Source organism: Tasmannia lanceolata, unplaced genomic scaffold (assembly GCF_043159265.1).
Source record: "Tasmannia lanceolata isolate RefF3 unplaced genomic scaffold, GAP_Taslan_0.1 ptg000002l, whole genome shotgun sequence".
NCBI lineage: Eukaryota > Viridiplantae > Streptophyta > Magnoliopsida > Canellales > Winteraceae > Tasmannia > Tasmannia lanceolata.
In genome coordinates, this window is record NW_027518679.1 from 36,101,799 (window position 1) to 36,124,949 (window position 23,151).

At 41.4% G+C, this 23,151-nt stretch overlaps 1 protein-coding gene across 2 annotated transcripts; it reads left to right on the forward strand.

Moving 5' to 3' along the window:
• The first annotated feature begins 970 nt into the window (after window positions 1-970).
• On the forward strand, window positions 971-22,078 carry LOC143871345 (coatomer subunit delta-like). 2 transcript variants are annotated; one of them, XM_077376666.1, is made up of 8 exons: window positions 971-1,086; window positions 1,369-1,516; window positions 2,031-2,335; window positions 9,975-10,167; window positions 10,256-10,409; window positions 11,080-11,142; window positions 11,261-11,357; window positions 21,782-22,078. In XM_077376666.1, the coding sequence occupies exons 2-8, from the start codon at window positions 1,402-1,404 to the stop codon at window positions 21,869-21,871; spliced, it is 1,017 nt and encodes a 338-aa protein (XP_077232781.1). In that variant the 5' UTR covers window positions 971-1,086; window positions 1,369-1,401; the 3' UTR covers window positions 21,872-22,078. The 2 variants fall into 2 exon arrangements, with proteins under 2 accessions (XP_077232781.1, XP_077232782.1); XM_077376667.1 differs by lacking the exon at window positions 971-1,086 and adding an exon at window positions 1,155-1,240.
• Window positions 22,079-23,151: the final 1,073 nt, after the last annotated feature.

Below are 23,151 nucleotides of genomic sequence, written 5' to 3' on the forward strand. Positions count from 1 at the left end.
AAGATGAGAGGAAATGAGAGTTCCTTTTCTCACTCGGTGAAAACCCTAGATGAAAACGTGAAAAACCCTATCAGTTACTATTCATCTTTCCACTCTAATTAGAACAGAGGGCAAATTAGGCTTTTCGCCCGTGCCGTCCACTCCATCCAGTTAAAAAAACCCAATGGAACCACATGAGGTGTAGATGTCACGTTTAGAACCACGGGTAGAAGTGTATGTGTCAGAAACTAGAGAGGGTGTAAATGTAATTTTCCCTAAAAGTTACCTCTTAAGAGTCCTAGCTATTATAGGAATTGCCTCCTGTGATATTCAGCCGTCCTTTCCTTTTGTCTATAAAAACTAGGGCTGGCAACGGGGCGAGTCGGGGTCAGATGTTGGGGTCCCCTACCCCTACCCCTCTGCGGGGAATTTCCCCCCTCCCCTTCCCCTCCCCACTGGGAAGATGGTGGGGAATCCCCCTCCCCTCCCCACGGGGAATATCTAATCCCCATCCCCTCCCCTTCCCTGCCCCGCATCCTTCAGAGACAATCACTTTACTTTGTTAAATGTTAGGTTTAAAACTAAAGATTTGCTAGGGACAATCACTTCAAGCATGTTGCGGCTTGCCGGTTGCATGTGAGAGTAGCCACACAACCCACACAGTCTAAGATTTTGTCTTATTCATTTTATTAACCTGGGGACAAAGGTGATTGCTCTCAGATTCATTTAATTGATCGATAGTCCCTAGCAGATCCCTAATTCCCAATCCCACTTGCCAAAAAGTACTGCACATGCCACACCATAGGAAGATCCAAACCGTCGATTTGATTGGCACACCATACTACCATAGGCATAAGATGATCCAAACCTTCCACTTGATGGGCACATTGTAGGATGATCCAAACTGTCCATTTGATGGGCCAAAGGCGGGGCGGGGCGGATCCCCACTTTCCCGGGTGAAATTGCCAGCCCCAGTAAAAACGTGTGACCTAAAACTTTTAGGGCGTAATACAAAACCTTTTTTCTCTTTTTTTGGTATTTTCCTCTTCCACACAAGATTTGGAGATCGCTTCGCCCTCAAAGCGGACCCTACTTCTTCTACCAGGGGTAATACTTTTTGTCCCTACTTATTTATAATACTTTTTTTTTTCTGTCGTTTCGCTGGGTAACACCGATTTGTTCTTTCTTCTAAACAAAGAAAAGGGTTTTCTCTTGGTTTAAGAACTTTCCAGGATTTTTTTCTTTCACTCGCAGTGATTTGGTCTTAGTTTTGGGGCAGATCTCTATTTTTGTTTTAATATTTTCTCAGATCTGATCTTGTTTATCAATTTTTTTGCACAGATATTTTGTACTAATTTCATTTGTAAATCATGTATTAAAATTTTGCAGATTAATAGGAGTAGAAGTGATAAAGGAGGATTTATGGCTCTGCAGGGAAGAATCGAAAGTGGCTTTAATGATATGAGTATATCTAGTGGTGGTGGTGGTGGGTTTGGATTGGGTGCTGATGTGGAGTCCTTTCCTAGCAAGTCTAAAGGTTTGTGCTTCATTATCCTTTAGAATTTCTTAAGCATAAATTGACTGACCTCTAGAAATAATCTCCAAGCTCCCAAAAACAATATACATTTGGGAAATGATATTCCCCCACTCCTTAAGTTTTAAAACGTTAAATTGCTTGATTTTATCCTCAAGCAGTTGAAATATCTCACTGGGGAATATCACTCCCCTATTACCTATACATTAACACGATGTCAGTATATATGAGAAAATTTTCTTAAGAGTATTCTAGTCCTTACTTGATTAGACAGTGGCAATTTAGTCATTTTGAAATTGATAAAGTGTGTTTTGATCATCTTTTGAAGAATAAATGTACACACCATCTCGGCCATATTTGTATCATCCTTCATATGGTTTCTCTTCATTACAATAAAAAGTTTATTTGCGAAAGGAAAAAAAAAATGTATAACAGTCATTTACTACAAAATTCTCGACTTGTTGAAATACTTGTATTTTTATAATTTTTCTCCTAAAAGTTGAAATACTATGATCAGGTCGCCCCCCTGCATCATCTGCCACTGCTCCTCCAAAAGATCTTGGTATGCAACTTAGGAAACCACAAAAGACAGACCAATGTTTGGAATCTTTAAAAGCTGAAGGAGAAGTGATTCATGAGGACGTACAATCAACTGCCATTCTTGCAAGCTCATTCATTCCGCCAACAGATCCCATTACATTTACAGCTGAGGAAGTGCTTAATGTGGCAGTCAAGAGGGGTGGCCGGGTTTGTTACGTTGATGTTCATGGTACCTTTTCGCTTGAAATTTTGAACCACGAAGATGGGCTCATCCGACTTCAGGTCCTCTCTCTCCCTTTCTCTCATATGTCTGCGTGCATGTGTGAATAGAACTTGCACAACTCATTAACAAACAAACATTGACTAGCTTATTCGTTGGGTTATTTCTCTTTAATAAATCTTCTCCATCTTATATAAAAAAAAAGAAAAAAAACTATCAAAATTTTTTTTAGGATATAAGAAATTCTTGAACCCAAAAGTGTAGCTGACAAGTCTAATTACTAGGTAGAAGCGGTTGGTCAAAGTTAGAAAAGAGGCTGCTAAGTGCTAACAGTGTTGATTTCAGAGTTCTGAGTCCTTCTAAAGTAACAACAGATTTACATCTTTATTTAGAGGTGGAAATCGGAGCAGCAAGGTAGTTTTTTTAATGGAGGATTGATGCCTTTTTCTGTTCTAGATGTCCTTAATATTTTGGCTTCATACTCCTCCTAAGTGTTAACCAGGACTGCTCAGCTTGAAATTATTGCAAAGAAAATAGAGTATGTCATTGGAAAACGGTGTCATTTTTCCCTCATTGAATTCCTTTGTGATTTACCTATCTAAATTTAGTATCTGATGACATAAATGCCTGTTTATTAAAAATTAATGAATAGTCATATTTTTGTTAATTATATGCTAAAAGATATGCAACAAGAGTTATAATAGGAAGGCACTGCGTGCTAATTGTTTTTTGGTAACCCGGTTCAGTCACCGGCACATTTGCACATGTATGGCGATCGGCTCCTTTGATCTGGTGGGTGATAGTATGCCCATTACCTCTGGTCCCATTGTGATTGGATGGTTTAAAGCCATTATTAAACGTCTTGATTAGAAAGACGTGATTTTAAAACTTCGAACAATATCGATATCAATATATCATGCCTTTAATAGGCAATTCTCGCCATCACTACCCCGTCTGAGAACATTAAGAGGGCCTTGCCAAGGACTAGTATTGGGCTGAACTAATCCAATAAAAGACTCCAAGGCCAAAACAAACAGAAACCTGTTTCATTTGAGTGCAATACCTAAAAGCCACACAAAACCCATCCAAATGACCCTAGGAAATGCCCTGTACAAGACATGGGTTACCAGATGAGATGCTGTTGACATCAAGTTTAAGATATCAATAGATGGAGGTTACCATCCCTCCATAATTTACTCTTGATGTAAACTTGATGTGATGGGGATCGACGCCCATGGCGCGTTTATTCTAGACAGGCCCACTCATGGGGATGACGTAGAGATGCTTTTATTGTTTAGTGTTATTTTATTGTTCTTAGGAATTTTTTTGGGATTGCTTGATGTTATTAGGGTTATTTTAGTCTTTAATAATTTCAGGATAGTTTAGTCTTTTAGGGTCTCTTAAATTAGTAAGTTTCAGTTTATTAGGGAGTCTTAAAAGCCTATATATAGGCCAAGCTACAGCTTTTTGTTAACTTTTGATGATTATTGAGATTAATTGAGTGATATTTCCTCCCTCTTGAGTTTTTCTTCTTCTCTTCTCCCTAAATTCTTCTCTTCTTCATCTAATTCTACTCTTCTTCTTCATCTTTCTTCTTCTTCTTCTTCTTCTTCTTCTATTTCTCTTCCCCTACCTGCATCAAATATGGTATCAGAGCAAAAGATCCAAGAAAAAACAGCCGATAACACGCTCCACAAAAGTTCTCCACGAAACAGCCCCAGTAAGCACGAAACCCATCTTCAACCTTTGTACGGCCTTTGCCTTCAAGTACCCTGCTGCCCAAACCACAAATCCTATCACATACTCCACCACTGTCTCTTTCATCTATCCCAAACTCCCAAACCCTAAAAGAACCCTTCTTTTCCCTTTACAACAGCCCCTTTGCCCTTAAATTTCAGCCACACAATTCCCTAACCCTCTATTCAAATTACCCTACTACTTGAGCCGTAACCAAACCTAAACCCTAACCCTAGAAACCTCTCCCTCTAGCCGAACCAAAAAAAAGAAAGAAGAGAGCGAAGAATCAGATCCTATCTTCTTCTTTCTCGTCCCACTGTCGCCATCCACAACCTCTGCCGTGCTGGAGCTTCCCCTGTGCCGCCGCCGTGCCGCGCCGCGCCCCGCATCACTTCCCGTCAAGTTCAATCGGGTCCTGAGTGTTTTAACTGCCATAAGAAAGGTCACATTGCATCCCGTTGTCCACAACGTACACTTACCTTGGACGAGGAGCATGATGATCATGTAAAAGACCAAGATGACGAGCAAGAAGTCGATCCACTTGATCCTGTCGACTCGACAGATGAAGATGACTTCGAAGAAACATATGATGGCCTGCGTGTTGAAACCTCTTCCTCTAGCCGAACCAAAAAAAAAGAAAGAAGAGAGCGAAGAATCAGATCCTATCTTCTTCTTCTCTCTCGTCCCACTGCCGCCATCCACAACCTCTGCCGTGCCGGAGCTTCCCCTGTGCCGTCGCCGCGCCGCGCATCATTTCCTGTCAAATTCAATAAGGTCCTGAGTGTTTTAACTGCCATAGGAAAGGTCACATTGCATCCCATTGTCCGCAACGTACACTTACCTTGGACGAGGAGCATGATGATCATGTAGAAGACCAAGATGACGAGCAAGAAGTCGATCCACTTGATCCTGTTGACTTGACAAATGAAGATGACTTCGAAGAAACATATGATGGCCTGCATGTTGGTGTACTGCGTTGCATCTTGTCTATACCTGCAGCAAAAGAGGATTGCCAACGCACGTACATTTTTCATACTTATCTTGAATGCGGAGGCACAATGTATAAAATCGTCATCGACGGTGGGAGTTCAATGAATGTAGTCTCCCAAGCTGGTGTTGCTAAAATGAAACTCAAACCTGAACCACACCTGCAACCGTACAAGGTCGCTTGGGTTAAAATGGGAGATTATTCAGATAAGATATGGCGTGATATCCTCCCCATGGATGTTGCCCACATCTTATTTGGCCGCCCTTGGATTTGTGATATGGACGTAGTTCATTATGGGCGTGAAAATACCTATGTCTTAAAATATCGTGGTAGAACAATTAAGTTGAAACCTGCACAACCTACGGATAAGGTTAAGGCTTCCAAACCTACTTCATCTTCGAAGCCAACCAAACGAAATCTCCATGTTTTGACTCGCAAAGAATTTGAAGGTGCCAGTAAATAGACAGGACATATGTTGGCATTAGTTGATGAAGGAGCTCTGCAACTCTCATCGGAGCAGCCAGTTAATCTACCACCTGAGGTCAACCAGTTATTACAGGAATTCCACGATGTGATCCTGATGAGCTCCCTGCAAAATTAACACCCATGAGGGATGTCCAACATGCGATTGGCTTGATACCAGGTTCTCAATTGCCCAACCTTCCACACTACCGCATGAATCCTCTTGAGCGAATTGAGTTGCTCAAACAAGTCTAGGATTTACTAGAGCGAGGTGTGATCCGAGACAGTCTTAGCCCTTATGCTGTACCCGCGTTGCTAACGCCCAAGAAAGACGGGTCGTGGAGAATGTTCGTTGATAGTCGCGCCATCAATAAGATCACAATTAAGTACAGGTTTTTAATACCCCGTCTTGAGGATATGTTAGATCTATTAGCAGGGTCTCGTTGGTACAATAAGATCGACTTACGAAGTGGGTACCACCAGATTCGGATTTGTCAAGGTGATGAATGGAAAACCGCCTTTAAAATACCAGATGGATTGTATGAATGGCTAGTCATGCCCTTCGGGTTATCAAATGCGCTGAGTAGTTTCATGAGGGTAATGACTCAGTTATTATGTCTGTTTTTAGGCAAATTTGTGGATTTATGGTGGTCTACGCTGACGATAATTGAATTTTTAGTCGATCAAAAACAGTACATCTAGATCACCTTAAGCAAGTTCTTGAAATTCTTCGAGAAGCCAAATTTCATGCAAATCTTAAGAAATGCTCTTTTATGCAAACCCAAGTGATATTCCTTAGTTTCATTGTCTTGGAAAAGGGTGTTTCTGCAGACCCTGAGAAAGTAAAGGCGATTAATGAGTGGCCGATTCCTAAGACGCTTTCCGAGGTTAGAAGTTTTCATAGATTGGTCACCTTTTATCGGAGATCTGTTAAGGGCTTCAGTACCCTTATGGCTCCAATGATGGAATGCATGAAAAAAGGAGAGCTCCGTTGGACCCCTACTGCCACCCGAGCTTTTCAGAATATCAAACAAAAGATGATTGAGGCTCCTGTCCTAGCTCACCCTGACTTTTCTAAAGTCTTCTTGTGATGCGTCGGAAGTAGGGATAAGAGGTGTATTAAGTCAAGGAAGACACCCTGTAGCCTATTTTAGCGAGAAACTTAATGAGGCTAAACAATGATATTCTACATATTCTACATACGCTGTCATACAAGCGTTGTTTCATTTATTACCTGAGGAGTTTGTCTTGTATTCTGACCACGAAGCGTTGAAATACCTTCATTCCCAAAAGAAATTAAATCAAAGGCACGCTAAGTGGATAGAATTTCTACAAGAATATACATTCGTCCTCAATCATCGAGCATGAGTCGAAAATAAAGTCGCCGATGCCTTAAGTCATGTGGTCATGGTCTTACAGTCTATGAGTATCAAAGTCATAGGTTTTGATAGGCTGAAGGAAGAATATACCACGTGTCCCGATTTTGGCGTCATCTTTTAAGATGTCCAAGATGGTAACCATCGAGGCCATGCTGATTTCTTAATACACGATGGTTATCTCTTTCGAGGATCTAGGCTATGCATTCCGTGATCTTCCGTTCGAGATTTCTTAGTTTGAGAATTGCATGCTGAAGGCCCAGCAGGACACTTTGGCAGGGATAAGACGATCGTGTTAGTCGATGATAGATTTTATTGGCCATTGTTAAAGAAAGACGTAGCGCGAATTGTGTCATAGTGTCGCACCTGCCAATTGGGAAAGGCTAAGAAGCAACACACTGGATTATATACGCCTTTGCCTATTCCCCATTCTCCTTGGAAATATGTCAGCATGGACTTTGTCCTTGGTCTGCCTAGGACAACTAGAGGATATGATTCTATACTAGTTGTGGTCAATCGATTCTCACGAAAGGCTCACTTTCTTCCGTGTAGCAAAACAGCTGATGCTGTGCAGGTTGCTAAGTTGTTCTATAAAGAGGTCGTCAGACTTCACGGGCTACCTATCTCCATTGTGTCTGATAGAGCTGTCAAATTCGTTAGTTATTTTTGGAGGACAATTTGGAAACTCTTCGGCACCCGATTGAAGTTTTCATCAGCATTTCATCAACAGACTGATGGTCAGACTGAGGTTGTTAATCGTAGCTTGGGTGATTTGTTGCGATGTTTGGTAGGAGACCGTCCAGGTACATAGGATTTTTTGTTACCGACCGCTGAGTTCGCATACAATAGTTTTGTTAATCGGACTATTGGAAAGAGCCCATTTGAGAGTGTTCATGGCACCAACCCTCGTCAGCCTGATGATCTTATACCTTTACCCCCGATGCCCGTCCCTCTCAGTTAGCCGATTCTTTTTCCCAGCACATCCGTGACCTACATGCTGATATACGTCGTAGGTTTGCTACCAGTAATGTTCACTTCTAACTAGCCGCTGATGTACATCGTAGGAACCTTGAATTTAATGAAGGCAACTATGTTATGGTTCGTGTTCGTCCTGAGCGTTACCCTCGCAATTCTTTCAGAAAGTTGCATGCTCGAACCATTGGACCTTTTCGTATCCTTCGTAAATATGGCCCTAATGCATATTTAATAGACTTATTTCCTGATATGAATATTAGTCCCGTATTCAATATTGAAGATCTTATCACATCAAGGTACCTTCGAGCCTCCTATTATGCCGACAGATGTTTCTACAGGTTTGACTGCTAGCTGGTAGCTCTGCTTTTCTAGCTCCAGTACCAGTGGTTCCACCAGTTCCACCACATCCTGCCAACCAGATTGATGCTATACTTGCCAATGAGATTGTTTCTTCACGCCATGGTGGTTTTCAACGCTATCTTGTCAAGTGGCGACGCCGGCCAGATCCCGACTCTACTTGGCTTACAGAGGAGGAGCTTCGCCGATTGGACCCCGACATTTTGGAGTAGTACCACACTCTTCACGCTCCGGAGGAGAGTTCTTTTCAGCAGGGGAGTTGATGGGGATCGACGCTCATGGCGCGTTTATTCTAGACGGGGCCGCACTCATGGGCCCATGTAAAGATCTTTTTATTGTTTTAGTGTTATTTTATTATTTTTAGGGATATTTTTGGGATTACTTGATGTTATTAGGGTTATTTTAGTCTTTATTGATTTCAGGATAGTTTAGTCTTTTAGGGACTCTTAAATTATTAAGTTTTAGTCTATTAGGGAGTGTTAAAAACTTAAAAGCCTATATATAGGCCAAGCTACAGCTTTTTGTTAACTTTTGATGATTATTGAGATTAATTGAGTGATATTTCTCCCCTCTTGAGTTTTCTTCTTCTCTTCTCCCTAAATTCTTCTCTTCTTCATCTAATTCTTCTTTTCTTCTTCTTCTTCTTCTATTTCTCTTCCCCTACCTGCATCACGATGTCCATTTCAAATGGTTATATGATTGATTTTCTCTTTTTTTCTCTATTCATTTTTACCAGAAATTATTCTCCATGAATTTGAAACTCTGACGAACCATTGACTCCCTGCTAAATTGGTAAGTTATGCTAAAGTTTGGAGGTGTAGCTTTTGAGCGAGTTTCTATAAATAACGTGTTAAATCACATATCTTCTAAAATACAATACAGTATGTAGGTGGAGTAATATGCTGTAGAGGACCATTGGCCTCATTGAGTGAACCATGGCCATTTACCCAAAAAGAGGCGATCCAGTAGTAGCATGGAAAAATTGGTGATGTGATCACCCTCCTGAATCCAAATAGCTTGATACTTCTGCCTCCTCTTCTCCCAGCCAACCTAGGAGTTGGTGGATGGGCCAGTAATTTACCGCAGGGGCATGTTTAAGCACTTTAATTTTCAACTAGCAAGAAACCACCCAAATCTAGTCGATCTAGGGTTTGTATGAACTTTCTAAAAATAGCTTCCCTCTATCAGTTTTGCATCATTTTTTGTGTGCGGGCTACAAGAACTAGTATTGGAAGTTAGTTTTACAAGAACTAGTTTTCTTCCCTTGGTTTTACATCACTCCATTTAAACAAGACTGCAACACCCTTCTTTGAAGTCTCTGGACAATTTCGTTCCTCACATTTGAAATGCTGATGTCTATGTTAATCCTTAGTGTTACACTCCATTCTAAAAGCTTCTCACTCTTCCTTACCAAGATACATGCTTCAAAATTCAAATCATATGAAGTAGCACGGTTTAATGACTACAAGAAAAAGATGTGGGGAGAATCTGAAAACAACCGACCCACAACACATTTACCCCCCGATGCTCTTCCCATCAATCTTCCTACGTGTCAAATTGCTTATCCTGTTGGTGGCTTTGAGCTGCTGTCCAGGTCTTTGGATGGACCATTTTGAAACCATAGAGGAGAAACAAACTTTCCTCTTATAGTAATCATGGAGAAGCAAATATTGGCGTGCACATTCTACTGAGGCCTACTGTCTCTGGCTGTGGTCGCTTAGTGTTCACTTGTTTTAAATGTTGTTTCTATGCACATCTCTCCTGCTTGTCTTAATGAAATGTCACTGTTTTGCATCTTATTTGCAGATTGAAACCGGTGGAAATCCTGGCGTCCGCTTCAGAGCACACCCTATGATCAACAGGGAGTTATTTTCCAATGAAAATATTCTTGATCTGAAGGATCCTAACAGGCCTTTTCCCACTGGTCTAACTGATGATGCAGCCTGTATTCTGAAGTGGAGAATGCAGAGCAGGGATGTGTCTATTGTGCCATTGACCAGTAGGTTTTCTCTTCTTGTTACAATTATTCCCAGATATACTATTGTTTTTCTTATATCCAACTTTTTTATTTCTGTTCTTATTTTCAGTCAACTGCTGTCCCTCTGTTTGTGGAAGTGAGACGCACGTCAACATTGAATATAAAGCTTCGGGGATGTTTGACCTACAAAATGTCGTGATCTCGGTACCACTTCCTGCACTTCGAGAGCCACCAAATGTTCGGCAGATTGATGGCGAATGGAGGTGAGTGCTTCCAATACTTTATTTTTTGTTCTGATATTTGAATGTACTTCAACTCGATGAATCCACTCTAAATAGCTAAGCAGCCGACTGTTTTTTTTTGTTGCTGTCATTGGCATTGAGTAAAATTACTGCATAAAATCTTAAGAAAAAATAAATAAAGGAGATAAGTCCTTTTATTTATGAAGTTTCCTGTTGTTACGATTCAAAAAATAAAAATAAAAATGAATATACCTGGTTCTGAAATGGACCAGCTTCCAGAGTTCATGGAATTCTTCTGAATGTACTAGTTCATAAGTTTAAAGATTTGATTGAGAACAAAAGTATAGCTGCTATAAACTAAAATTTATGTTCTCTTAAAATTTGTCATTATTCCGCTTGTCATTATTCCGCTTTATAAATTATGAATGTAAATAGCTGCTATGTGATGACTACGTAGTAGAAACAAGGTTTAATTTGCACCCGTAAAGTCACAAAGCCTGTGCACCATTCTTTGCTAAGTTCAATTGGGCTTTCTGCCAAATGGTTTGGATCTCCTTGAACAAATTTAGTCCAGTCAAAAAGTGATGAAATAAAAAATTAAAGCCAGTCAAAATTCCATGATCATAAGTTGTTCTATAGTTTGTTGGTAGTGCACGGACGTTCGACACCTTGACACTTTTTTCGCTTGCAGGTATGAGCCAAGGAGTTCTTTCATGGAGTGGTCCATCCTTCTTATTGATAGCTCTAATCGCAGGTCAGTGAGTGCGCGAGTCGAATAAATTTTATCTATTGGAGTTTTTTTTTTCTTTGAAAGCTTGACCTTCATTAAAATAACATCTAAACCTTGATTTTCTACCATTGAACCTTGGCAGCGGATCGATGGAGTTTGTTGTTCCTCCTGCTGATTCATTGCTGTTCTTCCCCATCAACGTAAGATTTACAGCTACGAAGACATTCAGTGACATAAAGGTTTGTGAAATTTTGGCGTCAGTTTACATTTTAGTAGTTTAATTTTCTCTTATTGCGAGAAAAAGAAAAATGAGCTGCCTATCCGTTACAATACTTTTCTCTCTATTGCTTATTTTAGTATTTTTTGGAGCAGGGCTACTAGAATACTTTTCCAGCATCTATAAATGCAACTTCAAATTTTTCTACGATTTCGCCGACACTTTGAATTTATTGTTGGCATGTGTCGCGCTGTGTCTGACACGACACGTGTGTCCACACGTGTAGACACTCCTTTGGACACTTTTAAATGTACTGCCAGAAATGTTAGACTTAATGCAGGACATGTTTTTTTGTGTCGCATGCCGTGTGGCGTGTTTAGTGTGACATTCTACTTTATTATTGAATATTATTTTTACCTCACACTCCTTTGGACACTTTTAAATGTACTGCTAGAAATGTTAGACTTAATGTAGGACATATTTTTGTGCCATATGCCGTGTGGCGTGTTAAGTGTGACATTCTACTTTATTATTGAATATTGTTTTTACCTCTTTTACTATTAACTTGTCTTTTATTTTAAACTCTTCTTTTGCTCTTCTTTAACTAATATTTGTTGCGGTATCCCCTCCTGTAAACAAACTCTTATTCCAATACTATATTGTATTGTATCATATTGGTCTCCCTTTCTCATTGTATATTGGAGATGGATGAGAAGTAGATTAAATCTTAAATTGATGAATGTATTGTTATTTGATTATTTCATGTTTGTTTTAGATTATATTTATTTGATTCTAAGATTTATTAGTTTATTAATTGAATACCATATTTGTATTGTTACAAATTATGATATTAATTAGTAATTTTATATGTATTATCATGTCACCATTTCTAGATTTTTAGATGCTGCCATATCAGTCAACCTGTATTCATGTTGAAACTCGGCACACGAATCCGTATCCACAAATCATGATTATATATACTCTCTATTTTAGCCGTGTCCCCGTTTTTATATTTTTGGGGTTTGTCGTATCCGATAGTCATGCGACACTCGTATTTGTTTCCACAAATCATAGAGTTTTGTTAGACCCATTGGGAAATTCTACTTTTTGTGTTTGCGAAACTAGTATTTGTTTCCTCAAAGATTGTAATTCTCTATTTTTGTCCATTTGAGAGCAAAGTTATGATTGAGGCAAAAAAGAAACCTCCAAGTCTAATGTTAGAAACTTTTATATGAGAGAATGAGAGAAGAAAAGAGTGAGTTAGGAGAGACCTCCCCCGCACGAGTATTTATATAAAAGAGAATAAGTACAAAGTCAACTATGTCCTTATGCATTACACATGTATTCTAACTCCCCCTCAAGCTGGAATGTATGTATCATGCATTCATAGCTTGTTACAAATATCACTCAACTTACTTTCCTTAGAGACTTTGTAAACAGGTCAGCCAGCTGATCTGCGGATCGAGTGAAAATTGTGATATCTCTCCCTTCTGGATTTTCTGACGAATGAAATGACAGTCGAGTTCAATGTCCTTCGTTCGTTCGTGAAAGACGGGATTTGTAGCAATGTGAATTGCAACCTTGTTATCATAGTACAATCGAGAAGGAGAAGAAGAAGATATATCAATCTCAGACAAAAGAGAACGTAGCCAAATGAGTTCCCTACTCGTGTGAGCCATGGCCGTGTACTCAGCTTCAGCTTCGGACTTTGCTATGACATCTTGGTTCTTCCTACGCCATGACACCAAGTTACCTCCTACAAAGGTACAATATCCAATAGTGTGTCTCCTATATGTTGGAGATCCAGCCCAATCTGCATCAGCGAATCTATGAATCTTCATATGCCCGTGCCTTTTAAACAACAGACCTCTCCTTAGAGGAGCACCTTTTAAGTACTCAAGGATCTGGACTACTGCATCCCAGTGAGAGGTGCGAGGTGAGCTCATATACCGACTAACTACTCCTACATCATATGAAATGTTTGGCCAAGTCACGATGACATATATGAGCTTGCCTACAAACCTCCTATATCTGCTAGGATCATCCAACAGGTGTCCCTCTTCTCTTTTTGTCTGAGTTTCACATTTGGGTCCATGGGTACAGAAGCTGGTTTTACTCCAAGATCTCCCGACTCTTCTAATAAATATAACACATATTTTCTCTGTGATAGAGATAGACCTCGAGATGAATATGCTACCTCTATCCCAAGAAAGTACCTGAGGCGACCCAAATCCTTAGTGGAGAACTCTTTTTGCTAGAACATATTCAATTTGTTTATACCCTCTGAATTACTACCAGTGATGATAATGTCGTCCACATATACTATAAAAAATATGCAACCGGCCACAGACTGATGAGTGAAAACTGAATGATCCACGTCGCATTGTTTCATGCCATCACATAGCGTCAGTGTACCTCCCAAACCATGCGCGCGGAGACTGCTTTAAACCATAGAGAGATTTCCGCAGGAGACACACATAGGAGGACATCTCCCCATGAGCAACATAGCATGGAGGTTGCTCTATGTACACCTCAGTGAGGTTGCCATGAAGAAAGGCATTTTCCACACCTAACTGATGGAGGGCCCAACCATTATTCACTGCCAGGGAAAGTAGCACACGAACTGAAGGTATCTTCGCAACAGGAGAGAATGTCTCGGTGTAATCGACACTGAAAGTCTGAGTGTACCCTTTAGCAACCATGTGTGTTTTCAAGCTTACCATCTCGCAAATATTTAATGGAGAACACCCATCGACAACCAACAGGTCGAGCAACAGAAGGTAAATGAACCAAATCCCAGGTCTGATTCGTGTGAAGGCCACCCATCTCGTGGTCCATGGTGGGACGCCATCCTGGGTGAGCAAGAGCCTTAGCCAGGAATTGTGGTTAGGAGATAGAAGACAAGAAACAAAACCTCTAAAAGCAAGGGTTAGATTATCATAGGAAACGAAGTTAGAAATAGGATGTGCAGTAGAATGCGAATGAGTGCGCGATGCAATACGAGAGTCAGAAAGCACAACAGAGGAAGGTAGAGATGATACCTGAGAGGTAGGGGCCGGGATCACTGGCTGAGAAGAAGACGGCGCGAGAGGATGTGGTGTGGGATCATCGTCGCGACGACGCCGTTGATAGTGCTTCATAGTAACTGTACGAACAGGTGGTACCGAAGTTGGTAGAGATGGAGAATCTGAGGTAGGTGTAGCAAGGCACAGATGGTGGCATGGGAGGTACCACAACTGAATCGTGAAGATTTGGAAGAGGAATGGAAATCACCGGTTCAAGAATAGAAGTACGAGACTTAGACGCCTGGTTGAAGAATGGCTCAGACTTTAAAAACGTAACATCGGCAGATACAAACCATCGACGGAGACGATAACTGTAGCAACGATATCCCTTTTGGGTACCAGAATAACCCAGGAAGACAACCCTTGGAGCGAGAGTCGATTTTGTCACGATCAGGACTCAGATGGTGAACAAAGCAAATGCAGTAAAAAACCCGAGGGGTGAGAGGAAAAGGATCCTGTTGAGGATACAAAACCATAAAGGGCGAGTCACCACGAAGAATGAACGAAGGGAGGCGATTAGCAAGGAAGCAGGTGGCATCACTCCCATAGGTTTTAGGCACCCGCATTTGGAAGAGTAGGGTATGGGCCACCTGAATTAAGTAACCTAGTTTCCTCTCAGCAACACTATTTTGTTGAGAGGTGTATGCAAAGGAGGACTGATGAAGGATGCCATGAGTGGAAAGATAATTCTAAAAGCCATGTGATCCTGAAAATATTCTCTAGCATTATCCGTGCGTAGACATTTGAGAGTGCAATTATATTGATTTGTAATTTCAGCATGTAAAATACAAAAAGTAGAGAAGACCTCAGAACGGTCTTTAAATAAAAACAACCATCTCATACATGAATAGTCATCTATAACAACAATAAAGTACTTGCAACTAGAAGAAGACGCAACCCAAGAGGGGTCCCATACATCTAAATGAACTAACTGGAAAGGACTAGACACTATACGAACTACTTGGGTTGGAAAAGACACACGATGGTGTTTCCCGAGTTCACATGACTCGCATTGAAAAGAAGAAATGGAGCAAGGTGCAATATGCGTCCCCTAAAGCCGCTAAAGAGAAGGGTGGCCAAGACGACAGTGCCACTGATAAGCTTCCACAAAACTATGCAGCTGGTGGTGGTCAACGGTCGAGATGATAGAGCCCATCCACCTCACGACCCGATCCAATCGTCCTCCCAGTTGAGAGATCTTGAAAAAGACAATAAGAGGGATAAAATGAGACAGGGCAATGTAGGCTTTTAGTAAGCTAGCTAATAGAAAGCAAACTATAAGGAGACTTAGGAACACATAAAACTGAAGATAATAGAAGCCTAGGATTGGGACAAATAGTACCAACACCAACGATGGGAGTAGTGGACTCATCAACAAGGGTAATGGATTGAGAATCAAAGGAATAAGATCTAAAAGAGATAAACTGAAGAGTTACCAATCATGTGGTTCGAGGCTCCCGAATCAATACTCTAGAACCTAGAGGTAGAGAGGAGGGCAGTAGGTGAACTACGTGGCTGGGTAAAGCCCACAGTAGGAGGGCGGGCACCCAAGCGAAGTCTCTGAAACTCCTCATAGTTAGCGCGGGATAAAGTGAATGTATCATTAGCCGGCACAGTAGCGGGAGTGGAGAAGGGTGGGCCTCGGACGAACTAGCAACAGTGAGGTGCGCCGAGGGAGGCTGACGAAGCTCGGCATGAAGAGCGTAACATGTGTCAATATGGTGGCCCTCTCTCTGACAATGAGAACAATATGGGCGTCCACGCCCACTACCTCTACGGTCGCCTTCATGGCCACATCTACTGCCACGGCTAAAGGAACCACCCCACCCCCACGAGCAGAGCAACTATCCCCATCATAGGTTGCTATAATAGAACTATCGACGGGAACATCCGTGAAGAGTCGTCAAGACACTGCTGGGCACTAGAATATACCTCCGTGAGGGAGGGAATAGATCCGTACCCAATGATTTGCTGACGAAGATGGATGAACTCAGAGCTCAGACTGTCAAGATCATGGACAACACGAAACTGGTTCCGCTGGCGGCGAAGAACGGTGATATCAAAGGTAAGAGGCATAAAGACGTAAAGCTGCTGGCAGAGAGACAAATTGGCTATAATGTGCAGCGAAGGACATATCACCACGACGGAAGCGCATCCACTCAGAATATGTGGCACAGATGCGGGCGAGGTTATCAACCCCAAAATACAGAAGTGCAGTATGATCCCAGATCTGCTTCGATGTGGGAAGAAGCATCATCGTGGCAGAAGTAGATGGAGTCATACTCTGCTAAAGAAGTGTGCGAATCAACGCGTCCTTCTGCTTCCAACAAGCATAGGTGGGATCTGTAGAAGAAGGAGGATCATGGCGAATAAGGCTAACTTTGCCCCGAGGAGATATGCCTCGACAACAACTTTCCACTACAAGTAGTTGGTCCAATCCACTTTAGCGGTGGTCATTTGTGGGAATGAGCCCTCCATGAAAACAGAGGAGAGGGTAACAACCACAACAATCGGCAATGGGACAAGTGATGAACAAAACGATGGAAACAACTAGATGAGGGGAAACATCATATTGCGGCTACGAAAAAGAGAAGAACAAAGAGAGATGGCCAAAAGAGAGAGATTTGAAGGCGCGGACAATAGGGGTAGGGAGAATTTAGGCCATTAGAGGTCAGGGTTATGGTTTTTTTTTTGTGTTTATTTTTTTATTTTTTTTTGGGGAACTACAGTTGGGGTTTCGTTGAAGGGATGTCGTGGGGGTGGGAGAAGGGCAATTGGGTGTCGCGGGCGGGGTGGGGGGTGCCACGGGGATGGAAGAAGGGCAGGGAGTGTTGCGGGTGGGGCAAAGGGGTGTTGCGGGGTTGAGAGGAGGGTAGGGGGTGGAAAGGGGACAAGGGGGTGTCGCGGGGTGGGGCGAGGGGCGGGCCGGGGGGGGGGGGGCACAAGAGTCGCGGGTTAGGGATAGGCTGAGGGCTAGGGTTGGGGCTAGAGATATAGAGATGGATGTCGGGAAGGAGAGAAGAGGAGGTTGAAATAGTTGTCCCTGGGGATCAAAACCCTAGGGCTCTGATACCATGTTAGATGAGAGAATGAGAGAAGAAGTGAATTAGGAGAGACCAGACCTCATCCTCATGAGTATTTATGTAAAAGAGAATAAGTACAAAGTCAATTTTGCCCTTAGGCATTACACATGTAATCTAACAAAAATTAACAAGTCTAATTTTAGAAATGAGCAAATGCAGTGCATTCTTCTTTGAGCCTAACAAATGATGATCACTTTAGGTCCTTTCACGATGTTGCTTTTGCCACTGGTGCCTTATGTTTTGATGCAGCCTGAAATGGGAAATTCCCAAAAATAATTTAGCAAAAAATAATGAGAAATCCTTTGATTCTATTAAAAATTAGGGATGGGTGCGTGCAGCTTTAGCGATGTTTCTAGCTATGCCTTGATCCATCTTTTGAGGGTATGGAAAGGATTGATGTTCCTACTCCCAAGTAGACTCTATCAGACTTGGGTGAGCTAAAAATCAACTTTGATGGATCGAGTTTAGATAACCCGGGCGCAGCTGGAGTTGAAGGGAACCTTCGAGACGAGCATTATCAAACAAAGTGAAACAAGTGGGTGTTCTTTGGTCCAATTAGAATTAAAGATTCCAACGAGGTGGACGGTGGGGATACCGTACGCTATCATAACAAAAAAAACTAGGTGGAGGTGATGGCTATTGTTAAAGTGAGAGATCTCACTGTTGGATTGATTAGCTATAGATGAGGTAGGTAGTTATATTAGGGATGGGAAATTCCCAAAAATAATTTAGCAAAAAATAATGAGAGATCCTCTGATTCTATTAAAAATTAGGGATGGGTGCATTCTTACCGAGCTTTAGCGATGTTTCTAGCTATGCCTTGATCCATCTTTTGAGGGTATGGAAAGGATTGATGTTCCTACTCCCAAGTAGACTCTATCGGACTTGGGTGAGCTAAAAATCAACTTTGATGGATCGAGTTTAGATAACCCGGGCGCAGCTGGAGTTGAAGGGAACCTTCAAGACGAGCATTATCAAACAAAGTGAAACAAGTGGGTGTTCTTTGGTCCAATTAGAATTAAAAATTCCAACGAGGTCGAGGGTGGGGATACCGTACGTCATCATAACAAAAAAAATGAGGTGGAGGTGATGGCTTTTGTTAGAGTGAGAGATCTCACTGTTGGATTGATTAGCTATAGATGAGGTAGGTAGTTATATTAGGTCCAATTAGAATTAGGTTACACTTTAGAATTAGGGGTGACTGCGCGCATCCATAGGGATTGTAGCCCCGCCCTAAAATGGGGTGGGGATACCCTATGTCATCAAAAAAAAAAATGAGGTGGAGGTGGTGGCTATTGTTAGAGTGAGAGATCTCACCGGATTGATTAGCTATAGATGAGGTAGGTAGTTATATTAGGTTACACTTGAGATTACGTTTATCTTTTCCTAATCCTTATCTTTATCTCCTTCGGCGTTTATCTATAATTGCTTTTTTAAAACCTGACCCAACCCGACCCTGTTGCAGCCCTAGCCAAGATTAGACTTAGTCAATTTGAGCCGGGTAGATTCCTTTCACCTTCTTCATGATTTTTTTTTTGAAGGATTCATTTAGCCCACCCCAACTAGTTTGGGACAAAGGCTTGGTTGAGTTGAGTTGTTCTTAGCATGATTCCTACCCACAAGTTGATAAAGACACCCTCTTTTGCTTTTGCTTAAAGGTCCACCCTCAAAGTTCATAATGGCACACTCTTAAAAAATGCATTGTCTTGATACCCGGAGTTGTCATTCTTTGCTCACATTTGCCATCATTCTTAGCCCTAATTGTCGCTCCCCTCTCTACATTTATTTTTCTCTCAATTCTATCATTCTTTCGCCTATTTCAGTTGAGGTACCTCTTTGAGGGGTGTGCATGAAATTTGAGCTCTACTTAATTGAGGAGCCTCGATTCCTTGAGGTTTGTGCCTGAGAGAGTCAAATTCCATGAGGATTGGTAACTATTGTGACCCATTTCCTTAAAGATCAGTATCTAAAACCGATCAATCCTTGAAGATCGATATCTAGAATTGGTCAATGAAAACTCGCCCATCGAGGCTAGAGTCCCGCCAAGCCTATTAAGGCTCATCTTCCAAGCGACACCATCTTCGGCCAGCAGCATTAGTAATCAGGCAACCGACAAAAAATGTCTTCAGCAACATCGGTGACATCTTCAGCATATCAGTTTATCAAATTGGGAAATTTCATTATAATTCAAACGTATGTCGATTTTTCAATCCACATGTTTGAGGGGGCATGTTAGAGTGAGAGATCAGCATATCGGTGCATCAAATTTGGAAATTTCATTGTAATTCAAACGTTTGTCGATTTTTCAATCCACATACGTTTGAGGGGGCATGTTAGAGTGAGAGATCTCACCGTTGGATTTATTAGTTATAGATGAGCTAGGTAGTTATATTAGGTTATACTTTAGATTAGATTTATTTTTTCCTAATCCTTATCTTTATCTCCTTCTGTGTTGATCTATAATTGTTTATTTTAGCACCTTTAATGGTTAATGAAAATTATCTCAGATTAGCAGAAATCTCTGCATTTACAGCTATTTTACATGGTACTAGGCTCACATAAAATGGAGATTTAGATTGTTTGATCGTGGCAGGAGATTCCCTGAATGTGATTAGATGCATGCATCATAGGAATCTGCTTCCTTAAAGATTTGCAAATGCCATAGAAGAAATCCGGGATCGGTTGAGAGGTAGAGAGATTACATTTCAATATGTCGAGATCGGCCAGTAGCAATGCTGAAACTACACAAAAATCATGGAACTGTCCATATTCTCATTACAAATCTACCTACTTCCCCTCTCATATTGAAACCTCATGAACTTCCTGGACAAAACACCATAATTCTTAATAATTCAAAACGGTGAGATTCCCTAAATTTCTGCCTTAATTGATCTCAATGGACCCACTGCTGATCTTAGCATGAAATCCTGCTGTGTACATCAGTAAAATCCGGTTTTGAGACTGATTCTTTCGGCTATAGCTTTTAGAGGCTCTGAACTGTGAAACGGGATTGCTGGTGGAGCTTGTAGGGCCACTACATCCTGTTTCAACCTCTAAATCCGCCAAACCCAGTTCCCGAAACTGATGATAATCTGCCAACGCATAATTTCCCTAAAATGATGTTTTGCAGGAGGGGGGAGAGTTTTTGTATCATGTATTGTTGCGCTGCCCCTTTTCCTAAACTCTGCCAGGGATTTATTAAACTCTTTGGTGTATGTTGGGTGTTTGGATGGGCGGACCTTTTGGCAGTGCGGGCTTGGCCATGTGGAAATTAATACCATATGCATTAATTTGGCGGTTATGGAAGGAAAGAAACAATGGAATCTTCAATGAATCGGAGAAAAGGTGGGCAAGATTAGCTCTTGAAGTCAGATTAGACATTATAGCTGGGGGAAAGGCAAAGGTGGATTCTAGCTATTATGTTGGCAACATTTTAAGGAATTGGAATACGGTGATGTCGGAGAGAAGAAGAGAAAGCAACCCCGAGATGGTCCCTGGCACCTTTGGGTTCAAATTGAATTTTGATGGTAGTTCTAAAGGAAATCCGAGTCAAGCAGGCATTGGCGGGCTAATTTGTGGTCCTAGTGGAAAATTTTTGGTATTCTATTCGGGTCCAGCTGGTTTTTGTGATGGAAATGAGGCGGAAGTGAGAGCTTTGCTATGGGGACTAAAATGGTTTGTGAATCATAGGCTGGGCCCTTTAATCATTGAAGGGGACTCTAAAAATGCGTTGGCTTGGGCATCATGCAAAGCCTATAGACTGTGGAAGCTGGAAGATGTCATTGCAGAAATTAAAGAATCTTGTGCGAAATTATTTCCACAAATTCAACATATGAGGAGATCGGCAAATGAAAAAGCTGATATATTGGCGAAGTAAGGCACGGAGAAGGAGGATGTAGAGTTGATTCAAGATCCCGTAGGAGAAGACGGAGGTGCTAGTTGTGATCCAGTTGGCAAAATGCTGCCCTTTGCCATGTTTATTTTGGTCGTTGTTTCTGTTGATATATTTGTCACTCTTTGGATCTCCGGTGGAAGGAAGATGTATTTTTTATGTTACCTTTCTGCTTTTGTTGTTCAGGCTTCTGTTAGCAGCCTTGGGGACAGCTTGTCCCCTCCGTTGTTCCTTTTATCTTTGGGTTCTGAATAAATTTTGTCACTTTTCAAAAAAAAAATGAAATTAATGCCGTGATTATTTCAATTAATGCCAATGGTTGTGAAAAGGACATTTCAACATATAACTATTTTCCCCTTGTATTTTTGTGGTTCATGTGGTTTGATGCATATTTTTGTATGTGCAGGTTGTTAGTGTGTTGCCACTGAGAGGTGGGCCGTCACCAAAGTTTGCTCAAAGAACTCAGCTTGTAACTGGAAACTACATCGTGGTTTGACATCTGATGGCTACAGCTATAAATATATCAGGTAGGACTTGTTCCAGTTTTCTCTTTCAGATATGTCAGTGCCCAGATTTCTGCTTTCTGAGTGGTAGCTAAACTGAGTATCATTGTTGATTTCTTCCAAGCATAGTAACCTTCTTGTTTGTTAATGCAAATGATTTAACTATCTCTTGGAGATTATGTAATGCTCTCTTTGGTTGCCTTTTTTTTGAGAAAAAATAGCAAGGAATTTAATTCTACTGATTCGCTGAAGGGTGTTGGTAGCGAATTTAGCGAAATTGGGGAGTTTGACCACCGGGGATGTTGGGCGCTTGTCGGGTGACGTGGAACCCTGAAAATTCACTCGATGAATTTCTCCAAAACGAAGAAAAAAGGGGGAGAAATTCTCGGGCAAATCTTATCTTTTGAGTTTTATTAGGAAGTGGTGGCAAATCTTCGGCAAATCTCGGCCAAACCAAACAACATCTTTTAGATTTGCTCTCAATCACCCCGTTGACTGATTTCCTTTTGATTTGCTTTAATCTCCCTCTGACTTCTTCTTCCTCCAAATCCTCCCAACATCTACCATCAACCAAACAGAGCATAAGAGAAAAGGTTCTTTCTTTTACGGAAATTGGGTAATTATCAGTGGCAACTTATGGGATGTCTGGTTGCACAAAAAAGGGGATGGCTTAGGGATTTTGCTTGGCATTTTGGGTGCCATGTCAGCAATTCCACTTGTTCGGTTGCCAATAATATGGCATTGAAATCCTTGGAGACAAATAGGGATGTCTCCTGGCCTGCTAATGTGTCAGTCACCCTTTACTTCCAATAAAATCCCAGCCAAAAACCACAAAAAGGTTGCATTTTACTACAAGGTTGACAACCAAACACTACTTACCACTAGGTAAGCTCCAGGTAAATCCAATGCATATCTCATCCCAGTTGATTACTTACGCCACTACTCTGAGGTAAATACCTGCAACCAAAAACAGAGCTGGTCACTTGGCAATTGTGAGGGTGAACCTGTCAATCAGTTACCTCCTACTCACATGAGTAAGTGAAGGAAGATAAAGGGAAAATCCTTCACGATTTCTTCATACCGGTCTGTAGAGAGCTGTGTTGCAAGGTTTACCTATGGCAATTGGCTGGTCCAGTCAGCTATCGAGGGTTAGCTATCAAGGGATAGCTATTTCTATGCCGAATCTTCGCACTGTCCATCCTGTAACCAATTGGCTGAATGTCGCACATTGAGGGTGTGCCATGTGGCAGCTCTGTATCCCTTTTTTTTTTTG